Source organism: Castor canadensis, chromosome 6 (genome assembly GCF_047511655.1).
Source record: "Castor canadensis chromosome 6, mCasCan1.hap1v2, whole genome shotgun sequence".
NCBI classification, from domain to species: domain Eukaryota; kingdom Metazoa; phylum Chordata; class Mammalia; order Rodentia; family Castoridae; genus Castor; species Castor canadensis.
This window is the reverse complement of record NC_133391.1, coordinates 67,137,454-67,162,042: the sequence shown is the minus strand read 5'-3', so window position 1 is coordinate 67,162,042 and position 24,589 is coordinate 67,137,454. Positions and strand designations below refer to the sequence as shown.

General features: G+C 34.4%; 1 protein-coding gene across 2 annotated transcripts in view; it reads right to left on the bottom strand.

Annotated features, from left to right (window-relative positions):
• Adamts19 (ADAM metallopeptidase with thrombospondin type 1 motif 19) overlaps positions 1-24,589 on the bottom strand; it is a 276,147-nt gene that overhangs the window by 215,711 nt on the left and 35,847 nt on the right. For both annotated transcript variants that reach the window (XM_074076627.1, XM_074076628.1), the window contains exon 3: positions 8,789-8,954. In XM_074076627.1, coding sequence (XP_073932728.1) covers positions 8,789-8,954 — 166 coding nt within the window. The remainder of the gene's footprint in view (positions 1-8,788; positions 8,955-24,589) is intronic.

The window sequence follows — 24,589 nt, the reverse complement described above, 5'->3', positions numbered from 1 at the left end:
GAGTCAAATGAAAGGAGCAACCACAAATAAAATATATTTATAAGTTTGACTGTAAAAATTAAGCCACTTCTGTCCTGCAAACCACGCTACAGTCAAAGTGAAAAGCATGCCTCCACATGAGAAAAGATATTTGGGATATATTTCTAGAATAAAGAAATAAAGAACTACTCTAAATAAATGGCCAATAACCTAATTTAAAAAACAAGTGAAGGACTTGAACAGCCAGACCTCATCAAAGGATGGTTAACTGATAGATAAGTGAGTTCTCAATCACATTTGTGTTCAGGGAAACACAAATTCAAACCAATAAAACATAAGTGAGTTAAAGTCCTCACAATGACTCAAATTAAAGAGTGGTTATATCAAGTGACCAACAAGAATGCAGGACAATGGAAATTCCCATATACATATATTCAGGGAGTTCAACCCACTGATAAAACCTAGTGGGCAATGTCTTTTAAAGTTGAACATATGCCTATGTAAATATCAAAGGCTTAAAATACAGATGAATCATAAATGTACACAAAATACATATACAAATTGTTCAGAGCAGCACTTCTTAATTGTCAGGTGACCATCAGTAATGTAATGGATAAATAAATGTTGGTCTATTTACATAATGAAATATAATGAAGCATTAGATGGCAATGAAAATGAACCAAATGTTACATTGTGCAAAATTATGGATGAATTTCAAAAACAATATTGAGCAAACAAAAGTTAGTTACAAAAATATGTTCCATTTGTGAACACATTAAAATTGGGAAGACTGCTAGACTTCAGGATAATGAGTATTTGCAAGTAGGAGAAGCTAGTGCCTAGCTTCCTATATTCTGACCTAGGTGGAACTCATGGCTATGCTCATTTTGAGATAATTCAGCAGGTGGACATATCATTTGTGCAACTTCCTGTATATTTATTCTGTTTCAATAATAAATTTATGATTTCAGCAGCTTTATCAAAGTATTGTTTACATGTTAATATATAGCCATTTAAGTGCACAATTTGCTCAGTTTTAATAAATTTCTGCAGCTGTGCAATCGTTTCTGGAAACCCATTGTTGAAATCAAGCATCATTTGTTCCTCTCATTGTCAGTTCCCAAGATTCTGTTGATGTCTCCAAACTCCCATCGTCTGCTATACCAGTATTTTATTCTTGTTGACAATCTTACATTTCTTTTTATTAATGTATATTAATTATACAAAAGGGTTTCATTGTGATATTTCCACACATACATATAAGGCACTTTGATCAAATTCACCCCCTCTATCACTCTTTCTTATCCTTACTGCCTCTCTTTAAAAATAATTTTAATAATATTCATTATTCTATTTTCATATATGTGTATAAAACACTTCTGTTGCATTCACTCTCCCCTTCACACTTTCCTTCCGCCCTCTTCGCCCCACTGGTTCTAGCCACCAAACAATTTTCATTTTGCACTCATGTCATTTATTTTGTTTTTAGGTCTACATTCCACATTTGACAAAACATGTGTCTTTCCCAGTCTGGCTTATTTCACTTAACATAATGATTTCTGGTTCCATACATTTTCCTGCAAACATAATTTCATTCCTCTTCATGCATGAATAATAATTCATTGTGTATATGCACATTTTCTTTATTCATTCATCAGTTGATGGGCATCTAGGCTGATTCTATAGTTTAGCTATTGTGAATAGTGATGCCATAAAAATGGGTGGACAGGTATCTCCATTGCACACTGCCTTACATTCCTTCAGATATGTGCCCAGGAGTAGTATAGCGGGATGAAATAGTAGTTCTATTTTTAGTAGCTGCACTGATGCACTGTGATTTCAGTTAGGCCCTGGAAGTATGAAAAGAAACACTTGTGTTTAATTAACAAAGTTTCCCTCGATGTTTCTACCTTTGTTTTTAATTCAGAGATACGTATTCTCATAGTTCTGTTCATTCTTTTGCCTCTGCTCAATTTATTCTTTGAATCTTTTGTCAGGTGTCATGGTTAAAGTATGCCTATTCAATTCTGCTCCGTTGTGTTCTATTTTATTACATACCTATTCTACCGTTCTTTGCCCTCTAACTTTTCTTCATGGATAAGGGATTACTTTATTTCTTTATTCCTTACCTACCGTATTTCTGAATTCTAGAAACAACTGAGACATCTTTAAGATCTAACCTGAAGTGATCCTGAAACCATTGCTGTGAACTTCTCTGGCCTTAGCTACCTACATAATTATGACACTTTTTTTTTTCCTAGCAATAACACAGACTAAAAATCTATGCAAATACTGTGTACACATGTATGTAAATGGAGAAATAATACCTGTTGAAACTATTCCAGGAACTGGGGGAGATAAAGGAGAATGGAGGAGGGGATGAATTCAACTATGATATATTAGAGATATTGTAAGAACTTTTGTAAATGCGCACCTTGCACCCCTACCCAGCACAACAATAAAAATAAATAAATAAAATAGGCCAAGTTGTATTCAAATATAATGTAATCAGTTAACTAAATTAACTTAAGTGTTATGAAAACAAAAGCAAATATTATTTAATCATGGAAAATAAGCACTATAACATGTAACAAGGTAATGCAGAATGAAAAAAGTAGTCATCTGAAACAAAATCACTAGAGTTAAAGGTAAATTTTATGGGTCCAGATTTAGTACCGAAAGCAAATATTCCATATTCATTGAAAACAAGCACTATAACAGGTAGCAAGACAATGCAGGATGACAAAAACAAGACTAGTCATCTAAAACACAATCAGTAGAGTTAAAAGTAAACTTTGTGGACCCAGATTTAGTACAAGAGTTAAACCAAAGATCCCAAGGACAGACAAGAACAGAACTGGTTTTGTTATTATTTCTGCTCTAGGAAAATTAAGAATTAAGTGTTGGTCTTTTACAACATAAACTTATGGTAACTATTTAGTAGGGAACATTCCTACAAGTATATGCAGGGTCAATACCTAATAAATAGATCATGAGAAATATATATATTCAAATATGAGAATATAAACAAATTCTCATATTTTATTGATACCTTTCTTAGGTGCTAATTGGCTTTGGAAGGAAATAAGAAACTTTGTGAACTATACATATTTACTAAATGAGAGAAGTGATAGTTTTTCACCAGTGTCAACTTCTACCAAGCAAATGACACTAAAATGGAAAAGTATACTAACTAAAAAATGCCACCTCCTTTTACATGGACACATATCCATATTCTCTCATATTTTCTCCTAGTTGGCACTTTTTCATACTAAGGTTTTACAGAGATTGTTGCAGTAGACTCTATTAATTCTGTTTCACTATCCATTTTTTCATTTCTTTCCTTTAGAAATAGAAAATCCTTCCCTAAATCCCTCCCTATTTTGTCTTTTTTTATTGATTTGTAGCTACCTAACCAAAACCACTTCTCAGTCTACTGTTTTTTTATTGACTTATTTTTCCTTTATTGTTGTGTTGGGGGGTACATTGTGGCATTTGCAAAGGTTCTTACAATGTATCAAATATATCATACTTGTATTCACCTCCCCCCACCATTCTCATTTATTCTGCCTCTCCCAATTCCTGGAACAGTTTTAACAGGTATAATTTTTGCATTTATATACAAGTGTATACATTTTTGTACCATATTCATCCTCCTACTTCCTTTTCCTGCCACTTCCTCCTTCCCATTACTGCATCATCCCTTCACTACCCTACTCCCTACAGCAGAACCTTTTTCACCCTCATTCATCTGGATGTAATCATGTTAACTAAGTATTGAAAGTGGATTACGGACAGAAGTGCTACATGGAAGTTCTGAGTCACTCTTTAAAAGAAAATTGCTTGTCTCTTACTTTCTCTTTGTTATACCCTGTGGGCTAGAATTCAGACAAAGTGTAGTGAGCTAAGGTTGACATGGCAGGAGATAACACTTCAAAGGAATGATGAATGATAACATAGGAAGAATCTGGGCCACTGGGTTATGTCACAGGTCAGACTGACCAATTTGTCCTGGCCTTCTGCATACTTTTCAACTATAACATGTTGGAGAAATAAGCTGCTAGCTTACTTGAACCACTGTTTTTGCTACAGCAATTTACCCTAAACCATACCTAATGCAGATGTCTCTCACTGCCCTTCAGTCAGCCAGGCACTTATGAATTCCTTATTCAAATCCCTATGTTGCTCACTACTTGCTTGGTTGGCCCTATCACCACACTTGAGCTCCACAAAAGTGAGGACAGTGTGTCCACTGCTTACAACCTGCCATATTGTAAGAAATATACGAGTGTTCAACGAATAGCTTTCATGGTCCACACATAGCTCTAGAAATAATTTCATATGTCCTAAATATTGCATCTTGAATGTGGCCAGATGATTTTTCAACTGTTTTTAGCATACTGTATCTAAATTAAATCAAGAATTCCAGTTTGACCTAAAGCAGTAACTTCCATTCAATATTTTGTAACATTTCATATAATACTTTATAGAGACATAATTTCAAACCAATTTAGTAACAGCTAGACCAACCATCAATGTCCCGGGACTCTCCCATCTCTCTTCTCACTAAGGCTTTGCTGACCCTTTTCCAACAGTACTAGTATACTCACAGTTGTGGGTCTCTGGGCCAGCCACTCCATTGGCCTGTAGCACACTTTTTCCAGATGTGGTTTTGACTTTTGTTTATCAGTGAAGACTTCCTTACTATTGTCCATAAAATGAACCTACTCTGCATAAATTTTCAATCTGTCTCTTTTGCTTGATTAGTCTCCAGAGCCTATATAACCATGTTGGGTGACAACAATAGTCAATGAAATAATGACAGTCTGCTTAAAAAGCATTAGAAATTACCATAAAAGGCAGTTATTTATTGGCTCTCCATTTTACTCAGACTTATTTTCTAGTCTTAAGACAAATCCATTTCAAATACAGAAAAAATACAAATGATTACTGCAAAATTTAAATTGTCAGAACTTCAAAAGGGATTGTCACATTACAACCAAACACTTTTCTGTAAATAATGACTTCTAGGTCATTTTTATAAAAGTTATGAACAGATGATACCTATGAAGTTCCTCTTTAAACAGTAGTGAAGTAAACTGTTTATTGATAGTTTCAGCTTCAGATTTACTAGGTTTGAGGTGCTTGATAGACATCTGAGTAGAGGTTATATTATTATGTACCTAAAAGTCAGAGGAGAGGTTTGAAATGGAGACAGTGTTTGAAACTAATCAATGTGAAGTGTACCCATAGATTTGAGTTATATCTCCTTGAGAAAGTTAGTGAAACAAAGAAGTAGAAAGAAAAGAAGGAATTCCTGACAAATGCCTACACATAGTTAGCACACAATGGAAGAAAACATGTCCATAGAGGAAACAGATATATATGTAAGAAAAACAAAAGGGGAGCTAAAATATGAACCAGAGGAAGAATTTATAAAATGAGAGATTTTATACTGTTTCAAGAGTGCACAGATCATATTAGAAAAGTATGTCTCTTTTACTGCCCCAGTTAGTAACAACTATTTTAGTCCCAATCTGTCAGCCTCCTGTATACTTATTTCCACGTTACATTTAAATGGACTATCTGGAAGATGATGGGCTGCTTAAGAATCTGAACTTCATGGTAGATTCCAACATATAAGTAAGCTGTTGTGTGTGAAATTCATGCATATTGAAGCAATCTTTTTATTATACTGTGTCCTTTGATGTTTTCATTGTCTACAACTCCACTTAGCTCATTCTTCATTTCCAAACTCTTCAGACCATTTTCTACCCACGTGCACATATTAAAAACTACACAGTTGTTACTTTACTTTCAGTTAGAAAAGAAATTTGTTTAATATGTGCCTTACATACTATGTTCCACATACTGACAGCGATCTGCTCCGCAGTGATGGATGCTTTGTGGGAACTCTCTCAGTAGTGACCTAATTACTTCAGCCCTAAGAATAAAGACAATCTAGATGTCCTGCTCAGACCTTGTTTTTTAATTCTATAAATTTTCTTTTTCATACTCATAAGATTAAACTAAAATGCTAAGCAATACAAATTGGTAATGTCACTTGCAAAGCATGCAAGTCCCATCATTATTCAGTCCATGGCTACTTTTCCAGGGCTGTATCTTATCAAGTGCAGACATTTGGATCAGCTCCCCTGGCTGATGCTTTCTCATGCCTTTATACTTTCACATGTTTTGCTTCATCTCCCTGAAATGCTCTTGACCCACTGGCATCTACAACATTGCTAAAAACGTCACATACGTTTTTCGTTTTCACGCATAATCACATTTAATTCTAAGGAAGCCTTGAGATTCAGGTATCAATATTCTCAGTTTATATATTGCAACTGGAACTTTTGAGAGATCACTCAGTTAGGAATTGGTAACATAGGGATATGAACACATGCAGCTGACCTCAAAGTCCATTATCTTAACCTGGATACTGTACTTTTTCCTTCTAGTCTTAAAAGTTTACTTCATCTTTGAAAACCCAGCTCCTCACTTGAAAGACTTGTGCATTAGACCTGTTAATAGATATGACTCTGCTATATAATTGTTGATTTTCCAGTGTATCTAAACATTATTCATCTCTTAAGAGTAGAAGTTGTATCACTTGACTCTACATCTCTGTGAAGGAACTGGTCATACTTACAACGCAAATAAAAATGTTAAGGTTTATAAATACAGGGAAATTGTACACAATTACCTAGCTTTAGTGAGACTGAAGCTGGATCTTGAATCCAGGGCCTCTGACTCTTAATCTCATTTACCATCCCTTCTTCTGTATCATAGTTTAAGAAAACAACCTAACAAAGTCATCTTAGAGTAGAGTAGAAAGATCACTGTTGGAAAAAATATTAACGTGGTCAATAAATATAAGCATAATTTACTTGTAGCATTAAAATGATGAAAAGGAATAGTTCAAAGACCAAGTAGAAGATAAGCAAACTTTGCAATTCTATTTTGCAAAAATATACTGTAACATTAAATAAATTTAAGCCATATTGTTAATATATTAATACATAAACCTAAAGGAAAGAAATGCAACAACTGCACATATGAGTAAAAGAAAAAGAACACTTTTTTATGAATCACTAATTTTAAAACAATTTATAAACACTGAACTCAAGCTTCCCAAAATAGGTAAGTTCAGTAAATCATCTGACTGGTGACAGCTTATACTCTTGGCATTCAAATCCTTGATCCAAGTAGGTCAATAGTAGCAGGTAAATTACACATATTATATATGATATATAATATATAGGAAACATTCTGAGTAGTGTTTGCCAAATATGAACCATGAATTTGTGCTTTATTACCCTATTAAAATTAAGAATTCTCTAAAAGATTTTACTCCGTGCATAATGGCACACAAAGCCTGCTTTGTGTCATCACTGCACATGAGTAATTAGAACAGCTGGAACTTGCTATGATTCAAAGTTACACAGGGCAGATTTTCAAATCATCTTTAATGGACTCAATCCAAGCTGTTGCTATTGTTATTATAGTTTCACAATACAAAGGATTTTTTGTGGTTTATAATGCTGTAACTTTTTCTCAGCTGACTGTATCTCCATTGTATCAATAGCTTTTTGAATAGGTAAGAGAATGTGTCTAAATTGCTTTGATTGGGAAACGGAGAAACATTCATTTAACTATGCTCTTGATGACTCTCATGCAGGTGGATATAATGAGTTTCCAAAAAAAGTATAAATCACAGACTAATTTAAGATAAATATATTCAAACGGAAGCATATTTTATTTATTCTGAATCTGAACACCCTGGACAACTGATGACTTGGATCCTATGGTCTCTGCAAATGTTACTTGTGACAGTTCATATACCTAACCTTGTCTCAAATACTACAATTTAAAAATCTGTGTCTTGGCACTAACTACATTGATACTCAATTTCAAATCTGTAAGTCAAAATTTAAAGTCTTTATATTGAAAATTCTTCAATAAATTCATATTTCCCCATATTTTAATTGGAAATATTTCTCAAATCAGTTGATATTCACTGAGAAGTCTGGGTTAGATGTTCAAAGATTTTTTTTTTCCTTGATAAACTTTTTTTTAAAATGTGGGCTATGACATCCAGGTCCAATATCTTTCATATTCTTTACTATTCTTACAAATATCACAGATTTATGCCTAAAGGACATAAGAAAGTACACAAAACAGTCACTCCATTTTATTTCTGTGAAATTGCAGATAAAAGGAGATGAGGATTTGATGGCTGAAAATGTTTATGAACCTCTGAAAAGTTCCAGATTATAGGATTCCCAGACTAAGAATAAAATTTAAAAGTATAAATCTTTACACCTCTTTCTATTCTGCTGCTAATTTTAACCTTCAAGATGATTTTTTAGATGAGTTATCAAAGAGTATGTTTCTAGTCAAACTGAAGAGATATCTATGATGTTCTCATGGATGTGAACTAAAATAAGACTATGAGCTCACAGTATTCAGTTTTAGATGATTTAGAATTCTCTCAGTGTCATTTTTATTCCAGTGAAGTGAACAGTGTCCTATAAGAACACTTTCACGAGTCAAGAAGTTACAGGACACATTGTATGTAAATCTCTGAAGACTTTTTGAGTTTCTACCATTGAATATTAAAATGTAATGCTTAATAAAAATACTAAAAGAGAATCCTAAAATAGATATATCTAATTTTTATTCACCATTATAAATAAATAATGTTAGTAGAAAGAAATGAAAAAGGGAAGGAGGGAAAGAGGGGAGGAGAATATGTTTAAAGGATCCATCTCTCATGTGTTTATGTCCTTTCAGAAGAAGGCATTACCTGAAATGACTCCGCAGTAAGGATTGCCAAGAGCTGACTTCTCTGTGGCTCTTTCTTCCATGGACCTTTTCTGCCTGTATAAGCGGTGTGGGTGACCCGTTATGGCCATTGTATCATTGAGTGGCTCAATAAATATGAAGTCTTCATTGAGCTGTATAAATCCCATCTGGAATATATAACAATAAAAATATATAAGAATTGCCATTTAACAATTATTTTCTAAGTTCTAGATATGCATGCTGTTTTGACCAATGTACATACACTCTTTCAGTGAAGCTATTTTAGCAACCCCACAAGTAAGTTAACTGTCTTTCCATTTTATTACTTCATCTTTACGTTCTTTATTGCACTAGCATAAACTTCATTTAGTTAGTCTTAGCCTGTGTGGGTGGGAGGCTAGATGCCAACAACAGATGCACAGTAAAAATTCTGGAATGTTAAAGGCTTACTTTGGGAGACCCATGGGGTCACTTACATGTACAACATGTACAGAAAGAGTATTTAATTGCAACACCACACAGTCCCAACTCTTGACAGAAGAATTCATGTAACCTATCAAGGTAAATGCAGCACATAGCATTGAAATTAGTATCTAAAATAATCTTAAAGCCTTCAAGTGAACATTTTTAAAACATTCACAGAATGAAAGAAAGAAATGAAGCATCACTTATATAAACAGGTTTCATTTCATAACATTTTTAAGAGTCATACAATTGTGACCATAAAACTATGGTTAAAAACTGTAAAATATGGTTATGATCAATAAAAAGAGCTTACAAGTAGGTGTTCTTGCAATATAGTAAGGTTAAGCCTAGTCATTTATTTCTTTGTTTTTTAGGATATAAATTGTATTGTAACTAAAAAAGTGTTCCATGGGGATACTTTTTAATTTTTAGTTTTAATTAAATATAATTAATATATAAATAGCATACATTTCATTGTTACCTCTTCAGCAATTTTTTGAAGAAACAATCCTCTAAAATTTACATTAGTCAAACCCAATCTGCTAATATCAAAGGTCTTAATTCTGCTTCAAATTTAGCATGTGACATGGGTACATGAAAGCAATAGTAGGAATCTTTCTGTATAGCTATCCTTAACTAGCAAAAACACTTTGTCTTTCTTATTATACATATGTCCTTTCTTCAACAAAATCAGTGACAAGGGCAGAACAGGACCTGCCTGAAATTGAGAAGGAGAGGGGGGGAAGGGAGGGAGCAAGGTGGAGAAATGACCCAAATAATGTATGCACATGTGAATAAATGAACAACAACAACAAATAATTTAGCACGTGAAATTTATGTATGACTCACTTTGCTGTACATATAAGTAGCACTAAAATTACACAATTATTTCTTCAGATATAGTAAATTTTTCAGCCTGAAAAATTAAAAAAATAAACTTACCTTGAAAAAAATGCATGTTTTCCTTAAATATATACAAGAGATTTTTTTATATCACATATTTTATGTGTCTTAAAATATTAATACTTTGGTTTTGTTTTTGCCTAACAGGTAACAGAATACCTGCCACATACAAAATAGTTAGCAAATATTTGTTGAGTAGATTAAAGGTCCCCAATTTATCCCTTTCGTCTCTATTTCCCTAGTCACTGCCTTCAAGTTTAAATTTTGTTTTCATTGATAAAGTCTATTACATCTTTCTATACAGAAAGATCAGGTGATTCATTTCATTCTGTACCAAATTGATATTACAAGGCATCTCAAGAGTAAATCTAAAAATCCAAATCTATTTCACCTTATTAAACTTTTCAAATCATTAAAAATTCTCAAGAACTAGAAATTCTCTCTCCTCCTCCCTATCTCCCCACTCCTACTTTTTCTCCCCCTCTCTATTATAAATACACATATGTACATCCACACAAAAAACACATTTCAGGGTAGGAGAAAATGTAAAAAGATTTAGCTTAAGGACCCCTTAAAATATTAGACATAAACACACACATATATGTATATATATGTTATACTTGGGCCAATATTTTTGTGTAATTATCTGAGTGCATATATATATGTTATACTTGGGCCAATATTTTTGTGTAATTATCTGAGTGCCAACGAATTATTTTATTTTCCATTTATGTTTTACTTTTCTCAAATCTGAAATTAGCTTGAATTTTAAAGATATTATATGAAATCTAGAAAATTCTCCCTTGGTCATAGTTTGAATAACAAGAGAATATTAAATGCAAAAGGTATTAAATAATGTTCATTAATGACATAGTACATTTACACATGAACTGAGTGTCTCACTATATATCATAAATCCAGATTGTGAAAATATAGAAAAATACATTATTGTCTTATATATTAGCGCAATTTTGAGACTCACTAAGCACTGAAAGCCAACAATAAAACTGTGCCTGATGACTGAATTAAGACATCAGTGAGACCATCTCAGGCAAATATGCTGAGTTTACTTCAATCATAAATTTATGATCCAATACATTCTTTCAGCAGGCTATAAGCATGATTAGATTTATAACCATAAACCTTATAAAATTTAATTGCAACTATCATATAAAATTTAATAATTTCAAGAGTAGATTCTGGACTTAAGACTATTTGAGTTCATAACTATGTTAGTAAAGCAACTATGAGAAGATTACAGTAACATCTATAGAAAAACTTCTTAGGTTGTATGGAGGATAATTTTTAAAACATATATAATGCTCTTTTCATGGGATTTGATACTAGATAGTTATTTAGTAAATATTCACTGATATTTTTATTTTAACAGCAAGGATCACCATAATAAACATAAGCTCCCAGACATTTGAATATAAACTGAAAACCTCAGAGTCCAAAGATTCAGTTTATTCATTCTGTATACCTATATAGCACATTAAGTATTGTTTGAACTAAATGTTTTTCTGTGTTATATTTTGTTCTATTAAGAATTAAGAACTTTGCATAGTGCAAAATATCTAGTGTGTAACCAGTTTAACTGTATAATTTTTTAAACAAGATCTTTTTTAAAAAGGAAAGAAGTTAGTGAAATTGTAAATGGTGACTCATTCATTCACTATATACCTCCTGTCTGACACTGTGTGCCAGACTCAGGTCACTCTGAGACATGTAGACCAAATGTCACAATGTAGACTTCTTCTGTGACACCAGAGCACTATCCTGTGGCACGAAGTGCTCCAGCTTTGGTCTCTATCATAAAAGATACTGGCTTGGATAAAAGCAGAAGTACAGAAAATCTTAGGCTTTCTGTATCTTCACAAAGGATTCATTTTTTCCATTAAGAAAACAAATTGTTTTATGTGCACTGTGATTTTACAAGCCATGAAAGAACACAAACCCATATTAACCTCTCTTTATAAATGCCCCTGTGTTCAACAATCTACCATAAGGCAGCATTTACTTTAGTGCAAACTAAACTGAAGGGAAGAAAAGATATAAATTAGGATGACACAATGCATTACCTACAGTAAGCGTTTTTCTCCCAGATTGTCCTTTTTAAAATTTTTCAAAGTAATTTAAACTATTTTGAAATATTTTGAGAATATGTAGCAGTGAAGGTTAGCAGTTGTTTTCTTCTTTATTTCTGCCATCGTGCATTTTCTCATATGGTGACGTGTTCCCTTGTAATTTTTCTCTGATTTTGTCATTCAGTGAGAATTTCAGTATTTTGCAATTTAACATTAGTGTTTGCTTTCTAACTTTGATATTTTTCTCTATTTGTATGCCTCTGTACTTTTAAAAACATCATTAATATCAATCTCCTTGTAGATGTATTGAAGCTGTCACCAGCTTCTAATCACAGCATGAAATTTGACCTGGCCAATATGCAGTAGTGTTTAAACACTATTGCTTCAATTCATTGAAAATAAATGTTTCATTAGTTCAAACTGACATTAATTTGGGGCTATAAAGAGATAAACAGATGTTAAACAGCTGATGTAGGCTTAACTAAAATATTACATGACGCAGAAAGCAGTGTGGCCCTGTTCACTCTTGTCCCCACTCCTGTGGGGATGAAGACTCACTCCCACCACTTCACTTCTTGCTTACTTACAGAACCAAAGGACCACTGCAATTATCTCATGTCTTCTCGTCATTCTTCTATGCTTCTCTGCAGTTTTCTTTACTGTCCTGAACCTTCGTTTTATAGGTAAAGTTTTAGTGGAATGATGGAAGGCACTGAATATATAGCCAAAGGAAATGGAATCAATATGTCAAAGTGGTACCTGCACTCCCATGTTCATTGAAGCAATGTTCAAAATTGTCAAGGGATAGAACAGACTTAAGGGTCCATCATTGGAAGAATGACTGAAGAAAATTTAGTATATAGACGCAATGGAATACTAGCCAGCCTTAAGAAAGAAAGAAATTCTGTCATTTGTGACAATATGGATGAACCTGGAGAAGATTAAGTTCAGTGAAATAAGTCAGACACAAAACACAAATACTATGTGACTTCACCTACATCTGGAATCTTTAAAAAAAGCTGAATTCATGGAAGCAGAGTTTAGAACAGTGGTCTCCAGAGGGCAGGGGAGGGAAGGTTGAGAAGATGTTGGGCACAGAATATAAAATTTCAGTTAGAGAGGAGGAAGTTCAAAGAATCTATTGTACCATATGGTGATTATAATCATTAACAATGCATTGTATACTTGAAAATTATATATAAAGAGAATAAATTTTAAGTGTTCTCATGAAAATGGTAAATATATGAATAACAGTTTTCTTAATTGGCTTGATTTAGCCTTTCCATAATATGTATGAATAGAATGTTGTATATCATAAATAGGTACAATTATTGTCAATTAAATAATTAGTTAATTCATTGAAGAATACAATGTACTACTAAAGAACATGGGGAAGGTGATATGCATAATATTTTTTGAATATGAGAAAGATCTTAACAGGTGGCAAGAATTGAATAAGATTGACATGCTCCTTACGAGATCAGGCATTAGAGCTGTGGCAAAGAGGATATTGAGCTCAAGCAACAATTCAAAAAGCTGCCTGGCTTGAAAACAGAAATGGGAAAAATGTAGACAAAAAAATAAAAATGAACTCATTTAATTGAAAAGTCAAGTAACCTTCTTGATGGGAAAAGGAAAGCCAGTGTCTTGAATGTCTTAAGATATCTAGCCCATTATCCCAAGATTAAGGTGTATCACAAAAATAGCAAGATACACAAGTATTTCATTTGTGGTAACAGAAGTTGCTGAAAGGATTTGCCGCCACTATATGTTTATAAAAATATTTTAGAAAAATATAATTTCCTACAGGATCTGAATTTCTATTTAAATATGGTTTTGTTTTTCTTAAGTATTTTCTTGTAGGTAATGCTGTAGTATATAATTCATTGAACAAATAAACCATTATAGCTTAAAGATAATCATAATATAGGGCTTAGCATAAATTATAATGCCATTTGTTCTTAAATCAAACAAAATGTCATTTCGATATGACATTAACTAGAGGTGATCTCTCATGGAGTTGTGTATTCCCCATGCACATATATATCTTTATGAAAATATACTTCTGGCACGGTACCTGTCCTATGGTTTTGTCATCCTAAAACACCATTCCTGATTTAACCCTGTCAGTGTCTTCTCCGGATACCAGGAGGGATAAACTCAAAACACTTAATGAAGACATATAAAGCATAAGATTATAACAAACTATTGCCTGCCTCTACAATTTTAATTTTATTGCCCAAACATCACATAACCATCATAGACAAACTTTAACTGTGCAAAGAAACATTACATTGTAACATATTAGAATAACTTTTAGCTGCCTCATGATATCTTGGTACACTATACATGCTGGGTTCTCTTTCCAGAATGTCATTCTCTCTGTACAAGCTGTCAGGTCTTCAAAGTCAAGAAGACCCTGTTTTCTTTTCAAAGAAAACATTGCTTTCTGTCTCCACTTTGACATCACACGAAATTCTGTCATTGCACTAATACTCCACAGCGATTATTGTCTCGTGTTGCTCTCATTAGACCATGAGGTTCTACAGGAAGAGTTTTAGCATGGTACTTAGATTCATGCCTTCAATGCACAGAACAGGTGCTCCAGAAGTCCTGCTTCTAACTCAGTGCTTTATTCTCTTTTGAGATCAAAGTAACATATCAACTCACTGCACTGAAGAGCATCACAGTGTGACTCCACCTGTAATTTCATCAAGGGAAGAATTAGGATTTCATTTCTTCCATGAGGCTTTTCCATTGTTGACTTCTCTGTGTATCCAAGTGTCATCTTTAGGAAAACTTTTCATGCAAAAGATTATTAACAGCATTCCATTTTCTTTCACGGCCAAAAGGCTTCAAAGGGAATCATAAAACTACAGTTATTGAAGGAAACTGAAGAATCATTTAAGCATTACTAAAGTTTTTAAAATTAAGAAAACAAGTCTTAGAAACATTACATAGCTTGCTCAAATTCATGGACATAATGTGAATGTTTAAGACTGGAACCTAAGCCTTCCAATTTACAAGTTAAATTTTTGTTTTAACCTGTCATTCTATATTTGTTTGCTATGTGTATTCCACTTAAAATTCTACCTTTAGTCTAGTCCTTGATCACAATGCCAACTCCAGAAATTGTAACAAGGCCACTCACAATTTCCTTTTCATCATTCTCCTTTCTAAGATACTTGACCATTGAATTCTTTACTCTTCCTCAAAGTGTCATTGCCCTAGATCTTGTCTGTTCTAGCAACTATTTCTGTTTCCTTAAGCAGTTCTGTTCCTGTACCAAGACCAGTCTTCAGTCAGCAACTGCTCTCTGAGTTTATCATCCAACAATTAAATAACACCCTTTATGAATCCTCAATCTCTACCACAGTACACTGCTTCCCTTAAAGATCCACTGTCTTTACATCTCACATCCATCATCTCACATCTTTTATCATTGTTCTCTCCAAACTAGCACCTCCTCTCCAAGTTTGTGTCTTTGCTCCTGGCTCCATCCACTTTCTATTTACTCACTCCAAACATTATATAGTCCTTTAGTATTTCTTGTCAAACATTTTTAAATATTCATAAGAACATATTTGGCAAATACTTTCTACGCATTATTTCATTTAACCTACACACTGAACTTGAGATACAATTGCTAATTTCATCAGTTTTGTAGTTGAAAAAAAGAGAGTTGCAAAAGATTTATTGTGTTTTAAGATTACAAATCAGTATTTGTGATGACAGGACCCAAACCAAAGATTGTCTGGCTTCAAGAGCATACTGTGTTTGTGAGGCTATCTACAAAAAAGCTAAGCCTGCCATATGATTGTTATTTCAAATAATCCTCATCTTTAAAAAATTCTGCTCTAAGGATTTGGATGACAAGCACAACACCTCACAGATGGTAGATATCCAAAATTTGATATCAGTGCAAGGCCAGGCCGGATCCCTCACAAAACAGAAAAGAAAAACATTGCACTGAAGGGTCTGAACTTTATCTTGAGCTGACTGTTTTATGTGACTGGAGTTCTTAGCTGCCAAACGCACAATGACTTTCTAAGTGGTCAGAGGGTTTCATCCCCAGGCCTCCTTAGTGTTAGATGCCCGATAACTCCCCATGGCAGACTTGGGAGAATACTTGAGGTATAGTTTGTCTTTCTTTCTTTCCCTCTTTTAGTTATCCTGCCTACTTTTTTTTCATAAAAAGTTTTCTAAGCATAAAACAAATGTTTTTAAATAGTGGAACATTTTTAAAATATAGTAAAAAAAGGAATCATTCCCAAACCCAAGAGACAGAAGTCATATATGAATGAATGTATATATTTCTTTCCAGTAAGCTAACACACATGTACATACATGCATATTTACTCTTACATGTATGTGCATATATATCCGTAGGCAGGAAAGTTGTGTGTACACACAGAGAAATATACACTGAAGTGTGATATTCTACTTTCTTTTTCTCATGAAAAATAACTTGTGTTTCTTAGTAGAATTAAACACTCTCTATAAGGGCATTTTAATTGCCAAATAGTAATCTGTACCCTAAATGCATAATTTTATCAGATATTCATAAAATAATGTTTATGAGCATCAGCTCCATACAATCAGAACTGAGGATACAGCTGTAAAAAGGGCTTCAAGACACATCATCAGCTAACACTCCAGGATGAGAAACAATATACTATTTATTTAAGTAGGTCAAATACCTATATTTGATTGCTTCATGTGATCATTTATACTGTTTTCTGTCTGGTTCTATTTTACCATTACAAAAAAAGATTAAAATATAGCTTGGTATCTAAGGACCAATGCAGGAATCAAAAGTGACCACCACAGGAGATAAATTCCTATTTTCTGGGACAAGTGAGAGATCTCAGGTGCTGAGGACAGTCCAAAAAGGAGAATCTCCCCCAAGCCCATAAATGCAGCCTGTGTAAGAGAGCATTCATCTTAAGCACCCAGAAAGTAATGTTCCTTAATACAGTTGTTCACCAAAGAATTTTCTCTCCTTTCTCAGTATCCTTCATTTACTATGGTCCTAGATAACTAGTGGAAGCCTGGAGCACTGAGTAGGAAAATGAAAATCCTAGGTGGGAAAACACCAAAGACACTGGCCCATTCCCATTTTGTCACTGCATATTATTCTGAGAAAGGCTAAATGTTGGGAGCATGTGGCAGATGAATTTTAGCTTGACATGAATTTAGAAGCTTTGATGGTTATGGGATGAATATATTATTACCAAACAGAGTTATTTTTGTGACTAAGTTTGCCAGAGGGCTTCTCACAACCTAAAAAAAGACACCAAAAGTAAAACTGGAGGAAAGGGGGCTTATTTGATTATATCATTTAAGTCCTGTTTACACAATGAAAAGCTATATATGTTATGACATGAATTAATGTAGGGCTTTGAATGGGTTAGACAGTGATGTGTGAATGGCCCTTTAGATGAGCGGACAACTGGGAAGACTCAGCACATGAGAGGTAGCCAGGCCAAGGGTTAGGAGTAAGGCTTTCTAGACATGGAGAGAAGCAAAGGTACTGAGATGGGAACAGGGTTAGCGTGTTTGAGGAAATGCAAGGTCAGTCCAGCTAGAACAGAGTGATATGATAGGAATGATTATTAGGGAAAAAAACAGGGCATTCCATAACAGCATCACTTATTTGATTCACTTGTAGAAACAAAACCTGATGAAAGTCCTGCTTTGGTTTTTAAACATATATTTTTTCTTGGACATTGGTTACAGGTTTTACTACAAAATGCTTCATCATGGTTTCTTGTGTTATATTGTTTCATATATTATTCCCATAATACTTGATTATAGGAACAGATTTATTTCCTGCAAGTGAAAAAATATGCTTTCTCTCCCATATTCTTGTAAACCATTGTCCTTTTCAATGTTGTCCTCTGACATGTGATAGAGATGTGAATTTAAAAACAGTTTCAAAAAGTATTCCTCCTTCACTCCATTATACATAAACATCACAAGTATGATGATGAATAGCTCCTTTTTTGGCCTCTATGTTGAAGAAGTAAAATGAAAGTAGCAAACACTAATACAATAGAAAATGAATGATCCATCCCAACACTGTCATTCCAAGGGACTAGTTTTGTTGTTGTTATTATAGTTCTCTCATTTCTTTTTCTATTCTAGTTGTTTATATCATGAAAAGCTACTGTTCATGAACTCACCTTACTGTCATCTCTTACTGCTTATGATGAGTTTTATGTACAAAAAGCATGTAAAGAATTTAGGGAGTAAATTCAGTTTTTAATTTGTTTCTTCACTTATCAACCAGTCCAGCCAAAAGCTATTACATTCCATCGAATCTTCTGATTAGAAAGAAATAATAATATAACTATAATATTTGTCAATATAGAGGCAAAGGAAGAAAAGGAATAGTTCCTGTAGGGTAGACATTATGGATGTAGAAGAGGGATGGGATAGCTCACTTTTTCTATTTTAAGTTTTATAGTGAGCATTGACTTCTAAAATTCCATATTGAAAATTATATATATATATATATATATATATATATATATATATATTTATGTATATATGACTTAGATTATCCTTTATAAGTTGAGATGGAGAGACACAAACCTCATTTGGAGGCTACTGCAATAATTAAAGGAGAAAATGGTGGCATTTGTGTATCAACAAGTAAAACCTAAAGATGAACCAAGACTCAGTTACAGAACTGCCATGGAGACTGAGGGAATGACAGGCTTCATGTGCATAATAAGAGCAGCAGAAATAGAAGTGTAGGGCTGGCAAACTCAATGCATGTTACTTTTCAAGACTATGAAAGGACATTTAGATTTTATTTGAAGTATGATTTCCACTGACAGTGGAAAACATAATCTGATACAGATTCTGAAAAAAAAAAGTTCTTGTTCATCTTTGGAAAACAAATTGTAGTTTTGTTTGAGGAAGATCAGTTTGAAGTCAGTTTTGATAGTCCAGGTGCAAGATCATGGTGGCTAGACTAAGAATGTAGAAAAAAGTCAACATATTTGAGATTTATTTTGGACTCTCACTCAAACCAAAGGGCAAACACTCAAATTTGTTAATGGTGTGATATTAAAACATGAGGGCAAAAGGTCACAAAATGATTAAGAATGGCTTCAGAACTTCTGGCTTGAACATAAGAAAGGAAGATAAGTGTTTATAATTGGGAAATAAAAGTCAGATCCTAGGAATGAAGCAGATTTTAGTGTAGAGAATCTAAGTTTTTGATGAGAACTTATTAGGTTTAATACATCTGCAAGACATCAAGCAGAGGAATCAAGTAAATAAATGTAGTGTGCAGCTTGGTTTTAGGTTTTAAGATAGAGCCATATATCTAGGCACTGCCAAAGAAAGACAAATTTTAATCCAAAGAAATGAATCACGTTAACCAGAAAGAAAGTATAGAATGCTTAAGACCAAATCCTTAGGACTCTAACATTAGAAGTACCCTAGAAATAGAGAAGAAACCAGCAACAGAGACTGAGAAGGCAGAAAGGATAGGGTTAAAAGAAAAGTAGCATGTTTGTATACTTACTATTTTTCAAGAAATGAGAATTAACTCTTTCTAGAAGCACCTTTGAAGAAAGGACAGGAAAAAGCTCTTCTTCAGTTCACTCTGAGGAAGCTTTTTCCCCTATCTAACCTTAAAATAGCTTAAGTTTAAAAATTTACTAGTGCTATGAGAGATGATCAAACACATGTGCTCAGGCTGTTATTAAATTCAGCAACAAAAATTGAGCAAGGAAACATTTCCATGCCTTCATCAATCAGGATTCTTAAAAGTCATAACAACGTGACTTTCTTTTGTTGCAAGTGAGAACATTTTACATGGTCCATATTGTTGGGTTGGGAGGAGAATTTAAATGTATTAGCTAACATTACTTGACCTAAAGTATTTTTTACACAACAGAAAAAGGTGGCTTCCAACATGCCATGCACCCTGGCATTTAATGACTTGGTGCCTATTCAGTCAAGCACCTAGTTGTTAAAGGGTTAGTCACTCAGATTTTTCAGAGCCATTCACCATGGTGATGAGCTCTTGCGGCACTTATCTCATGCAATTCCAGCCCAGTTATGTGTTGTAAGTGGAACTGAATGAGACCACTGAGAAAGCTGCACAGCTGCTTGGGGAAGCACTCATCACTGCCAGGTTTTAATGGTGACCTCACAATCGACAGAGACGTTGCCAACCTCCTACATACCCTAGAGAGTAGACGCAAATCCATTTTACCATGGAAACAAGACTAGTGGAGCAAACTATTCAAGGACCATAGCACTGGTACTCAGAGACATGGAAAATCTGCTGCAACTTATTTTAGGATTCAATTTAAGGTCAAATACATGCAATAGTCTATTTTCAACAATATTTGCTGAGTACATACTATGGATCAGTTAATATACTAAATGTAGGAAATACAGCCATGCACAAAATAGAGAATCATTTTCAATGAACTCAGCAATCTTAAGTCTCTTCACAGTAATTAAGCAGTTTGCTTGTTGTAGATGTTCAGTCCTCTTCCCCATTTGCATCATACCAGCAAAATGTGGTGGTGGTGGTTTTCTTTTCCCATTTAGGATTCTTGACTAATTCTCCTCCAACACCATTCTGAATGACATTAAGAAATGTCTGAGAAATTACAATGTTGTCTTCTCCCATAAAAGGAGAACACACCATGTATCAGAATGACTTATTTCTTAACTACAAGATCCCCAAATACAATACATATATGACAACACAGAACATAAAGAACAGTCTTGACGATCTTCCTCCCAACTTTGCTTTACTCTTTATTTTATATATGTCTCTTCAGAGACTATAAAAGCTAAAAAAAAAAAAAAAAAAACTAACATAATCTCATGATACCTTAGGGAACCATATACCTAAAGAGCTGAAATAATATGATATAAACCCTGAAACCCAAAACACTCTACACAGACTAGACCACATTAAGAATATTTTGTTCATGAATCACATTTTAAGAAAGACTTTATAAATAAGAGAATATTTATAAATATCTTGGAGGAGGATCCAAGATGGCAACTAGGGTACAGAAGCAGTGTGAGCTCCATGAATCAAAAACCTTGCTGAGACACTGGAGCCACAGTGGGTGGAAATAAAGCACCAAGAAAAATCAAAACTTTGACACCCTGGACCTCTACCCCATAGAAAGCTTCTCCATGACACATTACACTGAGAAAACAAGACGGCTGCCATGACCACCAGCCACCAGCTCCAAAACCGCTTGGGAGACATTCACCAGACCAACAGATGAGCACCAAGCATCATGCAGTATTCGCCCAGCAACCCCTGGTACAAACCAGCACAGCCCCATGAGCAGACTGATCCCCACACACAAAAAAAGCTGAAAAATAAACAATGAACTGAAAACTAACACACAGCAGAGGAAGCAGAGTTGCTGAAGGTGCACTGGAGAAGGGGGAGAAGCAAGGAGCTGATCTCCACATGAACTATCAGTAAACAAAGGCTAGGAGGGCAAAAGAGCAGACAGCAAGTGGGTGATAAGCCACTGCCTGACATAGGGCAGGTAACAGTCCACAAAACTCATCTCCTGAGCCAGTGAGCAACATCCAAACTCAAACATCCCTGAAAAATTGAAAAACAAACAGCAAACCATCACAACACACTGACAGCAGGGGGCCAGCTGACAGATCACTGACCTTGCCCCAGAGAAAGGGAACTAGGCAAAGAAACAAGACCCCAATAAACAAGCACATGAAAACCCAACTCCAAAGCAGCACAGCTGGAGCACCACAGAGGTGATTCCAGAACCTGAGGACAACATGCAAACTTAAACTGCCCCACCTCACTGAGGGAGGAGCTGACCAAGCAGCTGCTGCTGAAAGACAGGAGAAAAAAAAAAAACACAAGCCAACCACCTGGTGGGACTATGACAGAACTTCTGCTTAAATACCAACACCAGGACTGTATGCCAGAGGAGTAACACCAGAACTCAAACTAAGACTGAATTTCTATCGTTCCTGAACTTGGAATTTTTTGTTTATTTGTTTATTTGTTTTGTTTCTTATTTGTTTCTTCATCTCTCCCCATTGATTTATTTGGGTTTTTTGTTGTTGTTGTTGTTGTTGTTAGTTTCATTATTGTGAATTAGTTAGTACTAAATTACACCCAGACCAGGGACAAAAATAGCACACACACACTTAGCTAAAAACCCAATACAGCCACAAAACAAAATTAAACCAAGGGAAAGAAAACAGGTGACTTAAATCACCAATAGCCCATCAAGAACACAGTTACACAGTACCAAGTGGAATAATGGGAAGAAGAAAAAGGGATAGAAACCATGTTCCCCCAAAAAATAATTTAAAACAAGATTCAGAGAGAAATGAAGAAAACAGATACCCAGTTCTGTATTCCAACAAAACAAAGATTAACAAAGCCAAGGAACCCAATGAAGCCCACAAGAACAATTCAAAGAAGAAATCCTGCAAGTAATCACTGAGAATTCCATGGAGATGTCACTAGACATGGTTAAAAAAACATACAAGAGGCACTCAAGAAATTACAAGACACCAAAAGTAAAGAATATGAGAAGACACAGAAGCAAATAAATGAACTCATAGGAACCCTAAACAAATACCAAAGTGAAGCACAAAACACCATAAATAGAAAGATAAATGAATTAAAGACAAAAAATATACAATATTAAAGAAGAATTAACACATGAAATGGAAAACCTCAGAAAAAAGAATGAAATGGAAACACAAAACACAATAGAAGGTTACCCCAGCAAACTAAAACAAGCAGAAGACAGAATCTCAGAACTTAAAGTTAAAACAGAAATTAAAGAAAAAACTGAAGAGCTATTAGTCAAACAAATCAAGACCTGAGAAAGGAATATGTAAGAACTCACAGACTCCATCAAAAGACCAAACCTGAGAATCATGGGCATTGAAGAAGGACAAGAGGTACAAGTAAAAGGGATTCATAATATGTTCAATAAAATAATAAGAGGAAGTTTCCCAAATCCAGAAAAATTTATGCCTATTCAGGTACAGGAAGCCTCCAGGACACCAAACAGACTTGACCAAAACTGCCCTACCCACAACATATTATCATTAAAACAACATGCACAGAGAATAAAAAAAGAATATTGAAGGCTGTAAGAGAGAAAAAACAAATAACATACAAAGGTAAACCCATCAAAATCACAGCAGATTTCACAATAGAAAATTTTAAAGAAAGAAGGGCATGGAGTGAGGTGTTCCGGGCACTTGGTGAAAAAAAAACTAAACTCCTAGGATACTCTACCCAGCAAAACTATCATTCAAAATAGATGAAGCAATAAGAGCCTTCCACAATAAGCAAAAACTAAAACAACATATGACCACCAAGCCACCACTACAAAAGATTCTTCAAGGAATTCTGCACACAGAAAGTGAAAGCAAACAAAACCACAAGAGGACAGGCAGTACCAAACCAAAGGAGAAGAAAAGACAAGGAATCAGAGAGTAACATTGATTCAGTTGCACACAATCAAACCCTTAAACAACAAAAACAACTAAATGATAGGAATCACCACATACTTATCAATACTAACACTGAACATTAACGGACTTAATACCCCTAACAAAAGACAGTGTTTGGCAAACTGGATTAAAAAGGAAGAGCCAACAGTCTGTTGTTTACAAGAGACCCATCTCATTGACAGAAACAAGCTCAGACTTAGGGTGACAGGCTGGAAGATTTACCAAGCCAATGACCCCCAAAAAACAGGCAGGAATAGCAATACTTATTTTGAACAAAGCAGACTTCAAACTTACATTGCTCAAACGAGATTAAGAAGGACACTCCATACTAAAAAAGGAGAAATACACCAAAAGGAAATAACAATTGTCAACCTATATGCAGCCAACATCAGTGCACACAATTTCATCAAACATACTCTGAAGAACCTAAAAGCATATGTAGACTCCAACACAGTGGAGTGGGAAACTTTAATACCAATAGATAGGTCATCCAAACAAAAAATCAATAAAGAAATTCTAGAACTAAATCACATCATAGATCAAATGGACTTAGCTGATGTCTACAGAATATTTCATCCAATTTCTGCACAATATACATTCTTCTCAGCAGCCCATGGAACTTTCTCCAAAATTGTTCATCTCTTAGGGCACAAAGCAAACCTCAGCAAATATAAGAAAAGAGAAATAATCCCATGCATTCTATCTGACCACAATTCATTAAAACTAGAACTCAACAACAAAAACAACAGCAGAAAATATGGGAACAACTGGAAGCTGAACAACACATTGCTCAATGATTAGTGGGTCATTGATGAAATAAAAGAGGAAATTGA